The sequence below is a fragment of the Hibiscus syriacus genome, unplaced genomic scaffold, assembly GCF_006381635.1.
Source record: "Hibiscus syriacus cultivar Baekdansim isolate YM2019G1 unplaced genomic scaffold, ASM638163v2 tig00001957_pilon, whole genome shotgun sequence".
NCBI lineage: Eukaryota > Viridiplantae > Streptophyta > Magnoliopsida > Malvales > Malvaceae > Hibiscus > Hibiscus syriacus.
In genome coordinates, this window is record NW_024061901.1 from 67,382 (window position 1) to 87,193 (window position 19,812).

Genomic DNA, 19,812 nt, shown 5'->3' on the forward strand with positions numbered 1-19,812 from the left:
ATTGAGTAAAATTTATGCATTTGACTCCGTTTATTTTAACAATATTGCAATTTTTGTTGTTGTGTTCTTTCATCAACAATATCAATCTCTCATCTTGAAGAAATGAAAATGAGAAAGTATATATAAAAAATGAAAAAGAAACAATTTTTAAATCTCCATCATTTTATTATTTTTAAGGAACATGGTTTGAATTTAGTGGAGATAGTGGGGTATTTGAAAAAAATGAAATTAGAAAGTTTTGGCAGTAAATTAAATATAAAATTATTGTTTAATGATTGATTTGATGTTTTAGCTATAATTTAGGGGTAATACTAAATATTAATCATTATCTTAATGTTGTCATGTCATCATTTAACGGAGATGATGGTAGAGTGATCATTTTGTTACAAATTCGTAACGTCAGTGACCATTTTGTACAAATCTATAACATTAGTGACTAATTTATCACTTTTGAAACTTTAGTGGGAAAAATGGAAACATACTCAAACATTAATGACTATTGGTATAGTTTGCCCTGTAAACATTTATTCAATATATTATTATATTATTCCATGAATGTGATTCATGCATTTACTTTATAAACATATTAAAATAAAGATGGACAAACAATGATTGATTTATCTAAATTCAGCTCGCCAAGATAATATTATTAGCATATATATATATATATATATTACTAAATTTTTTTGAATGATACGAAATTTGATGTCTCTTAAATAAAATTTTAAGTTTGAGCTTAGTGAATAGAGGAAACAATATAGGAAGAGTTTGTTAAAACATAGACTAGCCTATACTTAGACCGTTAAACAAATAGGTAGGACAAAGATGGAGGCGTATGTATATTGAGAGGGGACAATTGCTTTATAGTCCCTCTTAATTTTGGAGTTGGGTAAATTAAGTCTGGACTCAAAATTTTAGGTTTGATTGTTTTCTAGGTCATGTCAATTTTAAAACTAGGTAAATTAAGTCTTGGTTCCCCAACTATCTTTGGGGTCAAATTGCTTTTTAGATTCTTTTTAATTTTGAAGCCAGGGACTCTAGTTTAAATACTTCTCCATCAATTTATTATGATTTATGACTTCCGTGAAAGTTCATCCCGACTCTAGTCTTAGGTTAAAGATACTTGTAATTTACATTAGAGAAAAGAGTTCAACCCAAACTGATTTTAAACTTTATTAGAAACCCTTAAGACTAACAAACTCTAAGACCCAACCAATAGATGATCTAAAATTTCAATATAACGAGGATGCACTGCCGGCAATACCATTCATTGTTTTTCCTATGATTTGCCAAACCCTAATGCATGATTTTAGGAACAGGTGCAGTTCGGTTTACCCTAGCTTAGGTAGGCCGGCTTCAGGCACATTGTTGCTGCTTTCCCTTTTGTTTGTCAATGGAGGATGGCTACCATTTTAGGTTTTTACTTTTCCTTCTTCTGATGGATACCATTCAAAGGAAGACTATATGACACGAGACTGCAATGTTACGACACCTAATAGATGATATCATAATTTATTTTCTGTAATATGATTTTATAAAATTTTAACTTTACAATATTTACTTTTTAAAAGTTTAAATATAATATATTTTATTAAATAATTAAAAATAATATATATTTAATTATTATTCAATTTGTATTTGTGTTAAAACGTGTTATAGAAACTGAAACAGATATGATTTTAACAACTTTTGTAAGAGGTTTTATTTCAATCTCAGCAAATTTGAAAATTATAATAAAATCATCCAATTTTGTAAATAATTTCTTGAAAAACCATATCCCCTATTCCCCGAAACATTCTCCTTAATTTTTAATTTTATTATACAAATTTTTAATTTTTAATTATACTCTATATGCAAATTCTCTTAATTTTTAATTTTATTAATAAATTAAATTTAATTTAAAATTTTTCTCAAAATAATAGCCATACAAATTCTTGATGAGGAGTCGCATGGATCCACCACTTGTATAACTAGAATCGTACCAAATTCGGGAGAATAATAGAAACCTAGAGAGTATAGACGGGTTACAGACTTTCCCACGCGCTTGAACAGGCGAATTGGTCTAATATAATAGGCTGCTACTTTTATCTAAACCAGGTCCCTTAACACGCGAGCTATACGCATGGTTCGAATTTTAACTGTGTATTTGCCGTCGCCAAGTGTACAATCCCCACTCTCAATACACCACCGCGTGCTTCAACTTTTTAACTCTATTTAAAAATCAATTTCTGATCGTCCGATTAAGTTTCCAAATATCGCAAACCGACGATTGGATAGTTTTTCAACAAATAAATTTCAACCTGATTCGAAGCGGTAAAGATTTGGACTGTTTCGGGCGAGTTTACACTAAAAACGGCTACGACTCAATTTGAGTACCGAGTCGGAAATGGAAACGTATGTACACAGAGTTCTTCACTTTGTAATATACTCTGATGATTCTGATACTGAAAGAAAAAAAAAGGATCAGCCAAAGACACCTAACGATCGTTAAAAGTTAAAATAAAAATAGAACCTTAAAATGCCTGAGAAAACAACATTTCACAGCCAGAGGGGTGGCGGTTCATTCAAATCAATAGGCAAACCACGTCGAACAATCCCCAAAAATGACGCCGTGGACCCATTTTCCGGAACCGGAGGACCGGTCGAAACACCAACAACACCGGTTGGTCCCGTCGATGGCATTTCTTTGATAACCCCAGTTTGAAGAAACTCACCCATGGCGGCTAAATGGTGGTGATGATGATGGAGAGCTGAAGCTAAAGGCCAACGACGGTAAGAGGCAAGATTGAGATCCAGAGAGAGAGCCGGAGGCGGAGGTGGAGGTAAAGATGATGGGGTGGTGGGGAAGTTGGTTTTAGCTTTGGAACCGCGGAGGGATCGGGCGGCGCCGTCGTAAGCGAGTGCAGCTTCTTCAGGTGTGTCAAATGTACCCAACCAAACCCGAGTCTTCTTCCATGGGTCGCGTATTTCGGCGGCGTATCTTCCCCATGGCCTCTTCCTTACTCCCCTGTAGTGTCCTTCTCTTGAAGACGACATGAGAGCGAAACAATGATAAACAGATACTAAAAACCCCTGCGGCTGTTTTGACTGTTTTCTTCGTTCCTTCATGACTCCTATGTATATATTCATGTGTAATTTTTTAAATTTTAAGAATTAAATATTTTGTTTTTGAAATGACAGTATTATTATAATATGTCTGATATTTAATCTTTTTCTCTTTACTGAATTATAACAATACTTTGAATGTATACTTTTTTGTGATTTTTTAAATTTAATTGTTGATACACGAATCTCTTTTAATCAATTAATAATTATATTTATTTATCAAATAAATAATTATTATAATTTATTTTTTATTTTATTTTACAAGATTTACCAACAAATTAATTAATACAAATATGAACATATTGAAATTTTAACAAAAAAGAAAAAATAATTTGAAGACAAATGAAAAAGTCGAAAAGCCCTAGATAGCCGCCGCCTGACAAAAATCAGCGGCGATGATTACGTATGCCCTACTCTTTCTTCTATGCGCAGCCTTGAGCGGCACCTGCCTTTTAATATTAAATACATATAAAAAAGTAAGTGGGATGATGATTATTATCATAAGCTGGGGACAGTGTGGGCATCAGCAGAGTATCAGAGTGGAAGGGTGGGTGTGTGGCGTGTCGGGTAGTGAGTGGATGATTGTAGCAGAAGAGAGAGAGAGAGCCCACGTGGGAGGTACATAAAAGAGGTGTCTGAGTTGCAGGAGACAGGACCGAGTTGGGAGGGGACTGAGTTTTAGTGCTGGCGTGTTGGACTGGGTTTTGAGAGTTAGAGGAAGAGGAAAGAAACTGGTCTGGTGGGACTGAGAAGGGGAAAGGTGTACGGTGAGGGAAAGTGAATAGACTGCAGGTTTACTGACATATCGTCACGTGAAGTTATTTTCTTGGGTTTATTTTTATTTCACTTTTGTTTTTGGATTTGTTGGTTCCACGACACGTTGTTGGGTATAAATGCTTGAAAGCCACTAGTGCCAAGAGATTCTTCCTTTTCTATCAACATAATTACTCAAAATGATAAATAAAAAATAGTGTGTAATTATTTCATCCAACCTTTATTTTCTCCAATTTAGAGAGAAAATCATAATTGATAAAAGAAAGATAGTTAATTGATACTATGAATGAAAGAATAAAGGTCAAAAATTAGTCTCAGTCGCTTTCTCAATTATGACCCCAAACTATTTATAGTAATCTTAGTTGATAGTATTAAATATGAGTTTATCTAAATACAGAAATTAGTTCTTGAATCTTATTTTATTAGATGAATTTATTAGAGATCTTTTTATATATTATAGGGTGCTCGGAGGTTATCTGTTCTTTAGAGGCTTTAGCAAGCGAAATATCTTTTTAAAGACTGTTTGATTGAGAACTGATAATTTTCAGATGAAGCTTCGGAGATTTAAAAATATTAAATTTATATTACATTTTTAAAATATAACTAATAACACTATCGATAGTCAGATTGACCTAAAACACACTGATTTTGTATTCGTATATGCACTTGTTCTTTCTTTGCCAAGGTTTTACAAGTTATCTTTCTGCCCAACTTAATTTCAAAACTGAAGAAAATGTACAAGCTAAATGAAATGCCGCATTTAGTGTGATTGTTGGGGGTATCTGACCTGTTTTGGCAGAAATATCATGAACTAAAGAAACTGAGATGTCTGTATCAACCGATTTAATCACGATAGCAAACTAGGTCCATTCTCGGCGGCTGTCCGCGTATTGCCATGGTTATGATGATGATTGTGATGCCTTGACATCTGGATATCACGCGAGAATTGAGTCCTTGCTTTTGCATAAGGAGCACCTCTGGCTGCACAGGGAACACATAAATGTTGAGCTTGTTATATTTTGTTAGGAGATTTATGCCAACAGTAACTAACTAACCTGCCATCTGCTGTGCTCGAAGAATATTCTGCCGTCTTTTCCAATAACAAACCGAACAGATAACTAGAAGTAAAAATGCTAGAGATGCACTGAAGGCGATGCCGACCTTTGCACCAGCAGAGAGGTGCGGTCCACACGTACGTAGTCCGGGTATGCCGCAGAGGCCGGCATTATCAGTAAAACTACAAGCAACAAAAGTAGGCGTTTGATACATAGAACTTGCAGCAACTGGCATCATCATTCATCAAAGGTAACATTTTGGACAAATACTAATAATAACAATTTAGGGCATACTTGAAGCTAGCTCCATTCAAAAGCCTTCCTCCAAGCGCAGCCGGGACTCTTCCAGACAGAGAGTTGCCATTAAGATTCCTGCACCATCACAACATAGATCAGACCACACAGTCTACACTGTACTATGCTCAGATACAGGGTTAATCAACAAAATGAAATCTTACAATCTGCGTAATGCTGTCAACTGTCCTAGGCCTTCAGGAATTGATCCGTTGAGGGAATTGTAGGAGAGATCCCTGCAATTTTTATTCAGACATCTCATGAATTAGATTGATAAAACTCAACTGAATGTAGGTACCAAAGTGAAATAGCTATGTGTTTCTTATAGCACGGACACTGGAGTTTAAACCCAAATTGTCCTTTGACAAAGAATGGCAAGTTCTCATCCAGAGTTTAAGGTCCTTTTAAGCGTGATGGGGATTGAAAGAATAATTCAATTAACAACTCCAAGGATACATCATTGATCGAGAAAACATTAGATATGGTAGTTCATAATCAACCTAATGTTGATGTTCGTGCACAAAATACTTACCAAAGTTTTAAGTTCTACATCTGAAAATATAGATGGTATCATAATCACAAGCATCTTCATTAAGGAAAAGAAATTATGCTACACTTACAAGAATTGTAAGGTGGTGACTGTTCCAAGTGATGATGGAATGGCCCCATGAATTGTGTTTCCACTCAAGTTTCTATAGAGAGTTAGAGACCAAGCACAACATAAACAAGAGATATGTATATCAGGCATATAGGAAGAGGACCGTCTGAGAAAGTAAGGGCAAATAATTTTTATGTAGAAAGCAATTACATAGCAAAAAAAGGCAAGTTTAAAAAAATTGTTAAGAAATTATTTGTACTTACAAGCTCTGTAGGCGATGTAGTTTGGATATTTCATCAGGCAAGAACCCCTTTAGACCTTGGTTGTCAAGATCACTGATCATGAACAAATTAAAAGGAAATTACTTATGATATGCCATCATAACTGATAAAGACAATGTATAATAAGCTTTCAATAAGTTTGCAAATAAAGGTTTAAAGCATTTGTACTTTAGGTTCAGAAAATTGATACATTTATATTCTGGTATGTATATATGTACACCCTTGCATGGTGTGAAAAACGTGACATTGTTGGCCGGGGAACGGCTATGGAGTTGAAAGAGACAAGCGGCAGCTAGGTTTTAGTTTTATGTATTATATGAGATTAGGGTAAGAACAAAGTTAAAACCAACACAAGAAATGAATCAAATTTTTAAATTGGATCAAAATCTACTCTTAGCCAGTTACACTTGTAGCTTAACACACCATAACCAAATAAATCGATAAACAATCTCAACTAACAAACTCAAGCCCGTTACAAATAACCAAATACCCAACTAATTCATAACCAACTATAACACACACCCGGCTTAACAGACTAAAGCTGGCCGAATAACAGCCCAATCCTAACTGTTAACACATGGCAAGCAGACTTCAAATAAAACTTATGCGATACCATTCCAAAAGCTAATATGCACATATGATCATTTAGCCACCCCTTGCATTCAGAACACCAGGAGCCACAGATGATGTAGGAATAAATAAAGTGCAGTAATTAGGGCCAAAGAGGTTAGGTAAAACCAAATGGAAGAGAGGGGATCAGTGGAAGCAGTTTCAACTTATATTTTCTTCTCATATCTTATATGCGGCGGTTTTAACACACAAATACAAGGTATAAAAAACCTTTTAAGGAACTCCGAAAATTCTTGAACAGATAAGATTCATTTGCTAGCAAATGGGAGTAAATGAAGTGGTTGAGTAACTAGGTAACAAAATTCCACTGGGTAATTGAGTGAATACGTGTCTGTCTTTGGCATTGAAGTAGAACACATTCTCATATTTATTTTACATGACACAAACAAACTCTAATGATTTGGATTATAACTTCAGAAGAAAAACTCTATGGCATAGTAACAAAAGGATGAAAACAATTTTATGATTAACAGCTTACTTAAGGTGGAAAAGTTCATGCTCACTAATGTAGATCAAATAAGTTAGAATTGTCCTATTTTTCATTGTTCAACAGAAAACTATCAATATAAATTTTTAGCATATCAAGAACAAAGAAAAAGCCATGGCATAGACATCAGTATACTCAAATAAAAAACAACAGAAGCAAATTGATAAAAAGAGTGTCTCAGAAGAAATTAATAAAAACTCAATGCTAAGGCAAAAGCTCAAGAAGTTACAGGCCATCGATGAACCAGTTGCTCCCAGATTTATCAAAATGACAATCAGCTCCACTCCATGGATGCTCCTTGGGGACACATGGGTCTCCATTCCACCCAAAACGAGTAGGAAGCCCCAAAGCTTTCTTCAATGCATGTAAAGCCCTAACTAGAATCGGGAATTATCAAGTTAGTAAATGTCTTCTAGAAAGAAACCTTGCTCATAAGCATTAAAAAACAACTTCCAAATTCCAATGTCCTATAACACAACAGAATAAACAGTCTGCATAAGTAATAGAAGAAAGCATTACCTTCGTCCAGTGAAGTTTTTGATTCAGCTGCTATAACTTGAAAGACTTCAATAGCATTAAGGATAGCATGGTTGCCACTTTTAGGGTGAAGGGTTATAGTCAGTGTCCTACCACTAACAGCAGTTGTTCTGTTAAGTACAAGTGCAGTATAGCGGTCACCACTCCTCTTCACAACATCTATGTTTTCAAATACAGTGTCACCATTTATCATAACATCAAATACCCTTTCGCCTGCACCTCTGATCGAAGAGTCAATCTCTGCGAAGTGTAACCATATTGAGTAGTTCTTATTGGGATCCACGTCCATGGTATAAGCTAAATCTGGCTGGCTATCAGTGCTAACAACTGCACTTTGATAAAGGGCTTCTGGATAGAAGTTTGGTGCATCTGAAGCTTGTTTAATGGCATTTTCAGTGGATCTCGGTTCATCAGCATTTTGGCCAAAAGTTCTGATGGGGTGCCAATATCTATCTCCACCCCAATGATCGCCGCTGTAATCTTCATCAAATCTTGGCTTTGACGTGCCACAAGTCAGTCTTGAAGTTGTTTTCAGGATTACACCTTTGCCCCATTCGGGACCAAAATTGTATGCTTTATCATCAACTTGAAGAATTTCAATAGAAATAATCGCTGGATCTCCATGACCAGTGCTATGGAAACAAATAGATAATGTGCCATCTAAAAGAAAAACAAGGGCTTCAACAAACGATTGTTCATCATTGCTGGTCCAACCCGATTTCAGTGAATGAATCAAAGTTCCTTCGACAGATACATCAAATAGAGGTTCATTGTCAAAGTCAGGTTGTGCAATTAGTCCAAAGAAGATCCTAACAGTATAGTGTCCCTTTGGTACTCTATTTATACCATAGCAATTTTCAGGACCTTCAGATCGAGGGAAATATCGAAGTGTTTTTAGTGGAGGAGTGATAAAGCTTGGACTTGTGGCATTATCTGGAATTCCACCTGTATATCCAAAATCTTTATACCAATTCGCATATGTTGGTGGAGTTCGGACATTTTCTCGAGCCCCACAGCTTATGCGCATAGCAAAAGGTGCTGCAACAAGAAAACATGATTATTTAGTGGCAAGAACTAACCAAATAAGAATCGGTTACTAGATAAATATGAAAAGTGAATCTTATCTACAAACTCTAAGCTACAGCCTACAACTCAGTCTCACTGATTCAGAAAAGTCAGTGCATACGATTTTCTTTTGTTTTCTTTTCTCACAAGACAAAGTTCCATATAGACAATTATACATACACTTTTATTTTAACTTGATAATATTCTAACGGCTTTTATTTTAACAACTTGATAATATTCTAACGGTGATGAATCCTACTGGCATGGAACAGGGAAGCATACCTACTGTATCCACAAGCAAACCATAAATTGTTCACATTGTTCATCTGTCTGGCCATAGCAGAATTGTTTTCTTTTCTAAGTTTTTTTCATTAAAAAATGTGTACATTTATGTTTTTTTCTTTGGATCATTTTCCTACATTTTCTCGCATCCAAACATGATCTAAATCGATCAACTCTTGGATAAAGACACTGTTGACTTAAAGTTTCCAGCAAAAACAAATCATGTTCCCGGATTCCATTGGTTTTAACTCAATTTCACAACTCATTAAATTCATTGAGAGAAACAAAATTCTCATTCCAGAAAACAAAGAAAACTCAATCGACCAAATCAACAAAGTGAAAAATGAAGCTTAATCAAAATTCATATAATTTAGACTCCAAATGCAGCTAACCGAATCTCCAAGTAACTAAAAAAATCCAGATAAAAAATTAAATCACAAATTAGACGAAAAAAATACAGTAGAGGAAGCTAACCAGGCCAAGGTGAAGAAGAAGCGGAATATTGTTTCCACACACACACACACAAACAATTACATCCTCCGATTTCGTTACTTTCGGCTCAATCTAAACAACTCATTAACATCAACGCGAAACATAAAACTCTCATGTCAAAAACCAGCAAAAGCCAATCCACCAAATCACCAAAGTGAATCATAAAACTGCGACTCGTTTATTAGAAGCTTGATCAAAAGGAATCGAATATACACTTCAAATACAGCTAACCGAATCTCCAAATAAAAAAAATCCAGATTACAAAATTAAATCACAAATTAGAGAAAACAAATGCAACAGGGGAAGCTAACCAGGCCTAGCTGAAGATGAAGCGAGAGATGAACAGAAAACAAGAAACAATAACAGAGTAAATCTCAGCATTTTTACTCTCTAACTTAAGCTTAAGCTTCGGTTCAGTTCCTCTGTGCTTTAGCTTTTCCTCTCCTTGTTGCTCTTTCGCTATAGCCTCATCATTTTCAAATTTCTCCTTTCCCTTTTTGTTATTATTTCTTTGCTTTTTCGGAGGGAGAGAGAATGTGTGCGTTTTTGCAGGGGACGTGATTGCAGCACAAACTGTTGTGCAGAAATATTGCATTTTAAAATTTCTTCATTACGTTGACTAATGATACAAGGGGGTTTAATTTTTCTCTCAATCCTTGTTCTTTTTGGACTTCTAAATTTCTGACTATGTACTTTTAATTTTACGGGATTCATTCTTTTACTTTTTTTAAAAAAACATAAAGTTTAATTGATAATATTACCAATTGATTTTGTTAAATTTGAATGCATATTATCAATGACATTTTAATTTTTAAATAACATCTTTGAATGTTAAAGTATTGCATATTTTAAGTTTCACATAAATTTGTTAATAGTGTTTAACGTTCAAATAGAAGGAAAAAATGAGTTTTAAAGATAACATACATTAATTCAAGCCAAGAAATTGGATATGTGATAATCTGAATATAAAAAAATAATTATTTAAATACGTCAACCAGTTCAATCCTAATAAATTTGACATTAAAATAAATCAAGCATCAAAAAACCTAAATCCAAAATAATTTGAGTATGAGAAAAATGAAGTAAAAAACATTTGAGCTAGAGAAACCCCAAACCCAAGAAAATTTGAGCTCCTTCTCGTCCAAGCCCGAGATAAAATAATCTAATTTAGAAGGTAGCTCATTTCGAGCATACCTAAATCCATACTTTTACAATGTGTCTACCAAAAATCCCGGGATCTTAGACTAAAGACAATATATAAATAACAGGAATTAAATTATGAATCTCGTAAAGAGTACAAGGACTGGAGCAGAATTAAACCCAATACAGATTAGGATACACCAATTGACAGCTTAGTTTCATCGATGTTAAAGAACCATGTAGTCAGACGGCAATGGAAGTAATTGTGGGTTTAACTGAGCGGTGGAGATTTAGTGACCGGGCCTACCCATTATTACACGGATTCACATCCTTAATAATATTTTTTCATTTTTTTTAAGTTGAATCTTTATCTCTTTTCTACGTGTAAATAAATAGTGAACGGTTACTTGGAAGTTAATTTAAATTTGATGGATGTGATTCATTAAGATTAGGGGTGTATTCGGTTTGATTTTTTATCAAAAATTAAACCGAATCGAAATAAACGGTTTTTTAAAATTTAAACCGTAACCGAATAGTTAAAAACCGAAAAAACCGAAATCATACTTAACGTTACATTTTCTTTCTTTTTTTATTTTGTTTACTATCCACCATTAAAAAAAGTAACGGCGAAGTTGATGTAACATTTTTAAATTATTTTTTACTTTTCACTTAATTATTCTTTTGTTAATTTTTTGATAAGATGAAGAAGGTTAGAACCTAACATGTACCATTTTAAAAGAGGATCATACTTGTTTGTGTGAGTTGTTGGGTGTTTAATATTTTTTTGATGTTTTCTATTTAAAATTTAATGTATTTATTAAATAATTTATTAAACGTAATATAAAAAAATTTACAAGTAAATTTATTTAGTTTTGTTTGTTCTTACAATTCAATTTTTTTATACTTGTTATTAGGGCCTAAATTCTATTTTCGCCCCAGGCGACTAAAATTTCAGAAATTGGCCTGTATATAACATAACTCATTGAGTGAATTTAGTGGTAAGAGAATATTGTTCTCTCTTGAGGTCATGAGTTAAAATAGTTACATGCACATCATTAATGATTAAAAATGATTCATATATTATCTTATAATCACTCCAAATTATTCTATATATATATATAACCAAAAAGAACTCTACCTAATATTTTGAATGTCGTTATATAATTTTTATTAATTAAATAATTTATGTATAGTACAATTATTATTCATAATTTGTTAAACGCCCTTATCATAAGAGTTATAGATAGATAGACCTTCAATTTAAACATTTATATTAGATTCTAATGTATTCACCTAAAGGATGCCTTTTTCAAGGAAATTATTTATTGTTAGACATAATGGAATTCAATGTGTATTAAAAGTTTAACCTACCATGACCTTTATTTTGCATTTATGGTCGTCTTTGGACGGTAATTTGTTGCATATAAATCACTTTTTTTTTATTTATCTAGGGTAAATACAACGTGGCATATGTTTAAAGATAACTATTAGTTATTTGATATTGGACGCTTACATTTTGATATTTCTGGTGCTCGAACTCGGAACCTCGAGAAATAACAATTTATTTATCACTAAAGTCACTTGGTTCGTATTGCATATAAATCATTTGAATAAAGGGTAAAGTACAAAAATGGTTCCTACCTATAGTTCATTAATTTGTTGAGTCCCTTAACTATAGGGTATTACTTTGTTGAGTCCCCTAACTATTAAAAGTTACGAAATGATCACTCGACTATTCATATGTTCCAACCACGTTCTTTTTTTATTAAAAAATGGACGACACTTTGAGCTAAACGTTAACATGTTGATTGTGATATGATAAAATCTGATCTCAAAATCTCAAATGATTTTAATATCTCAATTAACAGGTTAACGTCCAACTCAGACTATCATCAAGTTTTTAAGGGAAAAAAAAACGAGTTTGGAACATAGGTGATTTGCAACTTTTAATAGTCAAGGGACTCAACAAAGTACATCATATAATCAAAGGATCATTTTGTAATTTTTAATGGTCGATAACTCAACAAAGAAACGCCATATAGTCAGGAGACCATTTGTATACTTTACCGTTAAAAAATTGTTGAATTGAATTAATTTTAATAAATTAAAATATATATTGTATTTTTGCTAAATATACATGATATGGTTTTTTTCTGTCTAAACCCGACTTTAAAATTTTAACAAAAATTATATCCAATCTACTTTGAAACATGATTTAAAAAGTTAATCTTATTAAATCAAGTTAAAATTTATATTATTATCATATCAATGATTGATCAACCACTTTTAAATATATTTGATTAATGGATGTATATAACAATATTATTTTAAGAAATTGCATTAAAAACGACAACAAATTAATTATTATTATATTCTTGAAACTCATCTTAATGTCACGATCATCAGTAGTTAACATTTTCATTTCTGGGTGGTTGTTTTGTTTCTTCTGATTAGTTGTGTGGATATATATTGAGAGATTATAAAAATGGTTAAGAGAATCGAATCCCATGCATGCAGTGGCGGAAGGTAAGAGGGATTAGTGGGTCATGGCCCCCCTCAAATTTATAAAATTATAATGTAGATCTTTAAGATTTAAAAAAATTAATTTGGTACTTTTAAATTTTTTAAAAATTTAGATTAAACTTTAAATTTTTTTAATGTTCTTGATTAAGCCTCTTCTCATAATTTCTAAAAATTCTCATTAAGTCTCTGAAAGTTTCAAAAATTTTAGTTAGACCTTAATTTTTAGGGAAAATGTAAACTAAAACCTACAAAAATTTTAATATTTTTAATTTAAACATATGAATTTTTTAAAATTTTACGTTGGCCCCTCAAACTTTATCATCAAGTTTCGCCCTTGCATTCATGTTAGTATGATTCTAAGCAAGCAAATGAGGTAAAGTAACAAACTGTTTGTAATAAAAATGGTTAAATTATAATGACAATCACTAAATTTTTTTGATGCTTTCACTTTGATCATCGAACAATTTAGGGGCATAAATATGATTTGTCACTTATGTCTGTATTTTGTTCACTTTTCCTCACTATTTTCAAAAAAATATAATATATGACTACTTTTTTATTATTTAATTAAGATGAGATCAATTAACTGCCATTAAATATTTTGATATAATCACACATTTAGTTAATGTTATTTACATATCCTTTCAATTTAGTCATACTTTTAATAAATTAAAATAAATTTAATCCTCCAATCAGATGATGCTACATGTCGCTGGTACCACGTGCCATGTGTCACCATTTGGTTGAAAGTAAATCAAATGGGGGCCAAAGAAATTCAGATCAAACGTGTACCTAATAATTGAGCCAAGACCAATGCTTCATCTAAAATAGACAACATAATGTATATATTTTGTATCTTAGTGTACAAATATTTAACTTAAATTCATAATGTTTTATATATATATTAACTTTTAAAAAAATTATATTAACTTATTAAATATATTTTATTATTAATTTAATTTAAACAATTTTATTGTTATTTTAATTTGAAAATACACGTTGAGTGCATTTAAAAGTATTATGAATTTAAATTAAGTATTTATACACTAAGATATAAAATATATATTATGTTGTATATCTTAAACTAAGTATTGGTCTTGGCTTAATGGTTAGGTACATGTTTGATTTTCAAAGTGACTTAGGTTTGAATCCCTTTTACCCAAGTTGCTTTGCTTTGTTCTCTTTCAACCCGGGGATGACACATGTCATCTTCTGATTGGTGGAAAAATAAATATATTAAATTAAAATAAAATTAGTCCTCTAATTGAATGATGACACGTAGCACAACACGTGGTACCATTGAAACATGCCATCATTAGGTTAGAGGATTAAATTTATTAAAAGTATGGCTAAATTGAGAGAATATGTAAACAATAGAGACCGAATGTGTGATTAATACTAAAATACCATGTCACCTAATATGTTAGCTATTGACGACAATTAACTTGTGGTGACCACATCTTAATTAAATAAAAAACTAAAGTAATTATATCTTATGTTTTTTAAAATCAGTGAAGAAAAATAGACAAAACACAAAATATAAGTGACCAATATATAGTTAACCCAACAATTAAAATTTAAATACAATTATCAAAATTTTAATTTGCTTATTATGTTCATTGTCATTAGTCGTAATTGAGAAAAACTGACGTGACATGTTAAAATTTTCTTTTAAAAAATCACGAAAGTGTCAATTTGATAGTCATTATAAAACATCACCGAATTCTTAGGATGTTTTCATTTTGGTCATCGAACACTTAAAACTTACGTACAATTAGTGAACTTTTAATTCACTTTTATTTCAATCATCATTAGCTTTAATTCAAAAATTTGACGTCACACATTAAAATTTCTTTCCCTAATTAGAAGCCACCACGGATGTTAAATGTTTGATGAATAGAGTGATCATCAATTAATTTCAATTGTAGAAATGTTATTTTTGACGAGAAGATTTTAAGTTCAGGCGTATCTAGGCCTAGGTTTACCTAGGTCATGGTCCCACGCTCAAAAGGGTAAATTACTTATTAAGTCATCCATTTTTATTTAGTTTCTATTTTGGTTACTTAACTATTATTTATTTTAAATTGCACTTAATGTTACATTTTGGTCTCTCACCTTTAAAAAATTAGAGGTGATGTTGATATATCATCGTAAGATAATACCATGTCATTACTAAAAAATAATTAAAAAAATCATGTTAACGTCATTGTTATTTTTTAACGGTAGGCGATCAAAATATATATATGATCTTTTATATAAATTTTTTATTATGTTTATATTAGTCCAATCTATAAAATTTTTCTGGATTCGCCATTGTTTAAGTCAATATAACAGTTGACAGTGACAAATCGAAAAGTTTCAATTTCTAATTTTGATTGAAATTTGAGGATATTGATTTTTTTTGGCAAGTTTAAACATAATAAAAGAAGAAAAAGATTAGTTCACTGATGTTTTCGATCGAAGAAACCATCAAATGGTGTTAAAAATAACAACAAAAGGAAGAGCGATGGTGGTTAGATTTTTTAGGGTTTCATTAACGTGACATGGTAGTTGTCATTAACGAGTTATTGGTCCAACGCTTCAAATAAATTTTAACGGCATTGAGCTCAATGATTTTTTTTCCAATTTAGATGATCAAAGTGAAATGACGATAAAAAAATTAATGACTATTAGTGCAGTTCATGTTAAAAATGAATGCGAAATGATAAAGAATTTAATACTTGCAAGCAAATCTTTGAATTTAAGTTTTGTGAGTGAAAAAGATAATATAAAAAATCTAACACGATTCTACTTAAATTATAATTTGAATTCATATTAATTATTAAATATAAAAGGGAATTTGTAATAAAATAATATGACCCGCTTCTCTGGCCATGTTTGTTTACACGATATGGGAACGTAATGGAATTTTTTTGGGGTCAAATTCTTATCTGTCATTCCGAGGAGGTAAGACTGGGGCTACCGTAACACATGTTCCACTTCACTAATTAAGGCTATATACGATGCTTCTGCATGTGTAATTAAATTACAACCGAACCTCAATGTTTATTAATGTTCATTATGTCAGTTTCATGCATGGTTGTCTGGTTACCTTCATTTAGTTCCAGTAGCTAACTTTTTCCCATTAATTTAATACTGTTTAGTCCTTTTTAATATTTAATCTTAAAACATACGCACCTTTTGTTTATGAATTATGATCGAAGGGTGTTTTAGCTAATAAAAAAGAAGGGTGTTTTAGAAATGAAGGGTTCAAAAAAGCCCTTGAACCCGGGCTTTGGTTCATTTGGATCTTTGTACGGTTGGCCTTTTGAAATGTACTTCGAGCCAACTCAGGGCCAATCCAATTGCAAGGCATGGGCGCATGGCCGGTTGTTGACTACTAAGGAGGGTTCAAATTGCGACATAGTATTAGATTTTATACTTTGGTGTTTATAACTTTAACGAAATAGTCTCATTTTTAATTCTGATTATGTTGAAGGCGAGTCTGAGTTGAAAAAGGATAGAGCATGAAAGATGAAACCTATTGAACATTATCATACTCGTTAGTAAATATTGTAGGTGGTGGGAGAGTTAATCGTCAAATATCTTATTAATCTCCTCTTATAAGATGATAGTATAAAATAATATTGTCGGTGTCAGAAAATTGTAAGAGGATGTCACAACTTTTGGTGGTGTGATCCGAGATGAGGAAGGACGTTGGTTTCTGAGTTTATGAAGAGCATTGGTCTATGCTCGGTTTTAGACGCAAAACTTTAAGGGTATACAAAGGTTTGTGTTGTAAAATTTTATTTTGGAAATGAACAAAGTTTGAGACTAATAATACGACTGTGGTGCCACGACTTAAGAATAGCTCTTCAAAGGGGCGATAGTCTACAACCCTACAATCATGTTTGGTACTTCTGTGTATTGGCTGGGAGGCAAGTGTGGTGTACTGCTTCTGTGAAAGTTACATTTTCACTGATGATATGACTAATTTAACTTGAAGTTTTGTTTTCGAATATCATAATTTTCTTACTCCTTTCAACAAGGCTAACCATAAATTCTTGGTCGATTCAGAACCAAATTCAATTCTGAAAAAGAGCCAAAAACGAAAACAAAGCATACACTTCCCGCTAACGCAACTTGATACTACTATTTCCTTGTGGCACAGTAGGTGTTTTCATGGTTGGCCTCACAGCATGGCATTCCCTGCACGGCGACACCAACGATAACAACAATTTCTGCCCAAACCACGATCTCGACCCACCACGCTCCTTTTTACCTCGATTCGATCTACGCGAAACTTTCGCCTCACTGCCACGGTTTTCACTGGACATCTCGCTACCACTATCGAGAGACGGTGGATTCGCACCCGAAATGAACTCGAACTCGTGGTCGTCTTTATCGTTATAGGCTCGGTGGGGATGAGAGTTGGCTAGTTGATCTTGAATACACACGAGACCTGCAAAGGAGAGGGAATCAAGTGAAGTGCCATCATCGGCTGCAGCATCCATGACCATGGGAATGTTGTTGATTTGCTTGTGGTTTCCCATTGATCCCAGAGCTTATATATAATCAAGCTCTCTGTTTTGTTTCATTTGTTCGGCGGATCTACTGATGAAACAGGGGAAGTAAAATAATGGAACCGACATTTTGATGGTAACGAATTTGTAGATGCTTGTGGTTTGGTGTTATTTGTTTCGGCCAAATTCTTTAGACTCGGATGCTTGAACTTGGTGGCGATACCAACGACGTAGGGTAACAGACAGAGTGACAAATCTCTGATACGTTGATTCTGTTTTTTTGGTCATTCAGTATTTGCCAAATATTATTTTCTTCCTCAACATATCTGTACACAAATATCATTCTCATAGGAGTTTTCGATTTTAAATTTATAAAATTTAAATAATTGAAAAAAAAATATAAATTAATAATTTTTATAATAAAATAATTTAATTATTTTATGATTTAATTATTTATTATATATATATTATTTTATTTTAGCTTTGCTTTGACTAAATCTGAATTATATTCCTATACGAGTATATATAATATCGTCATTAGGGATGTAAATGGATCGAGTTTGAATAAATACAGTTGTGTTCGTGTTCATTTATTTATTTTTGAAGGTGTTCATATTTATTCATTTACCATTCGTGTTCGTAGTGGTGTAAATGAACTGATAAACAAAGTTGTTCATATTAGGCAACCAATACTCTCCTTTCACCCTTTTATTTGCTAGCAAAGAAAAATAGTGAAACTATGTCACTAGTCCTTAATTTCCTTAGACTTTATAATTTGAACTCTAAAGTTTATCTTATGTTCAATTCAATCCTATCTCACGAATATTTAAAATATAAAAAAGAAAAAGAAGAATTGAGTAGATGATTTCTAAACGAGTCGATAAAAAAGTTTGTTAGTGAATATAAACGAACCAAACACATTTATTTGTGATCGTTCGTTTATTAAATAAACATAAAAAATTTATTCGTACTCGTATATTTAATTTAATAAATAAATATAAACGAATGATTAAAAAAATAGTGGAATGCTATGGTTGCACCCATAATCATAAGATTTTATTAACTTCCAACTTGGTTTGAATTTTTTTAAAATAAAAATTTAACTTGAATCAATCATAAGATTTAGAACCACACAAACAACATCACAACATCGACAACAGAGACATTAGTGGAAATGGGAACCAATTGGGTCACTTTCTAAACACATGACACGTGATGGCAACTTTCTGCTAATGCAAAGCTCAAATTATATCATGGGAGGCCCCTCATTGTGCCCCCGTCTATAGTTTCGACACATGTTCCTCCTCTAATATGCCGTTAGTTTATCCCTCTTCTTCTCTTCTCTGTTTTTATTAATTCTATTTTTTTTTAAAAAATAATATATAAAAAACATGCTAGGGCTGAGTTGTTTGGTTTTAATTTGGTATATGATGCAAAGCAACAAAACAACCTCCGATTCCCATATGGTAAAAGCAAAGGAAAACGATGGGTGGTGCGCAGTAATGCAGCTGTTTATGCTCATTATTCTCAACGATAGGTTCGACAAAAAGCTGGAACTTCATGAGACCCATAATTAAGAGAGCTGTCTAGGTGGTTTTAAGACACAAACATGTTACTACAAAATTCCCAACTCTCGACACCCCTTCTTTTAGCCGTTCCACTTGACAGATCAAAAGACTTACCTAACACTAAAGACAAGCATGGATTAGGGATTGGAAAGGACCGAGGATATTCATCTTTTATAAATTTAAAATTATTATATATTTTATATATTTTTTTGTGTGTTTTTTTCCGATAATTTGTCTTTTATCTCTTAAAATTTTAAAAATTTGTTTCCTTAATATAAAATTTTGCTTATGTCTCAAGCTAAAGGTATTAAGATTATACGTTGTTCATGTGAGAAAAAAAATAATGCAAGTTCTATATTGGTGAAACTTGATTTCAGTCTATCTTCTATGTTTAGATTTGGAACTTAGTAATTATATTTTAATTTGATATAATTTAATCTTAATTTATAATCTCATTGATTAATCTAAATTGTTATCTT

General features: G+C 32.3%; 2 protein-coding genes across 2 annotated transcripts; both read right to left on the minus strand.

The window, feature by feature from the left end:
* Positions 1-2,480: 2,480 nt before the first annotated feature.
* Positions 2,481-3,039, minus strand: LOC120137114 (ethylene-responsive transcription factor 12-like). Its single transcript, XM_039152957.1, has one exon. The coding sequence runs from the start codon at positions 3,034-3,036 to the stop codon at positions 2,539-2,541; it is 498 nt and encodes a 165-aa protein (XP_039008888.1). The 5' UTR covers positions 3,037-3,039; the 3' UTR covers positions 2,481-2,538.
* A 1,569-nt stretch (positions 3,040-4,608) lies between these two features.
* LOC120137199 (receptor-like protein 4) lies at positions 4,609-10,056 on the minus strand. Its single transcript, XM_039153010.1, has 9 exons — positions 9,912-10,056; positions 7,744-8,799; positions 7,454-7,601; positions 6,090-6,161; positions 5,849-5,920; positions 5,393-5,464; positions 5,229-5,306; positions 4,935-5,116; positions 4,609-4,860 (listed from the first exon to the last, which is right to left on the minus strand). Exons 1-9 carry the CDS (start codon positions 9,979-9,981, stop codon positions 4,727-4,729), a joined length of 1,884 nt encoding a protein of 627 aa, XP_039008941.1. The 5' UTR covers positions 9,982-10,056; the 3' UTR covers positions 4,609-4,726.
* Between the last annotated feature and the right edge of the window lie 9,756 nt (positions 10,057-19,812).

Excerpts from the sequence above, each read along its gene's own strand:
- LOC120137114 (XM_039152957.1), bottom strand. The coding sequence starts at position 3,036 with ATGTCGTCTTCAAGAGAAGGACACTACAGGGGAGTAAGGAAGAGGCCA.
- LOC120137199 (XM_039153010.1), bottom strand. The coding sequence starts at position 9,981 with ATGCTGAGATTTACTCTGTTATTGTTTCTTGTTTTCTGTTCATCTCTC. Across the intron at positions 8,800-9,911 it reads TTCATCTTCAGCTAGGCCTG|CACCTTTTGCTATGCGCATA; the intron begins GTTAGCTTCCCC and ends TTCTTGTTGCAG. Across the intron at positions 5,307-5,392 it reads TTGACAGCATTACGCAGATT|GAATCTTAATGGCAACTCTC; the intron begins GTAAGATTTCAT and ends GTGATGGTGCAG.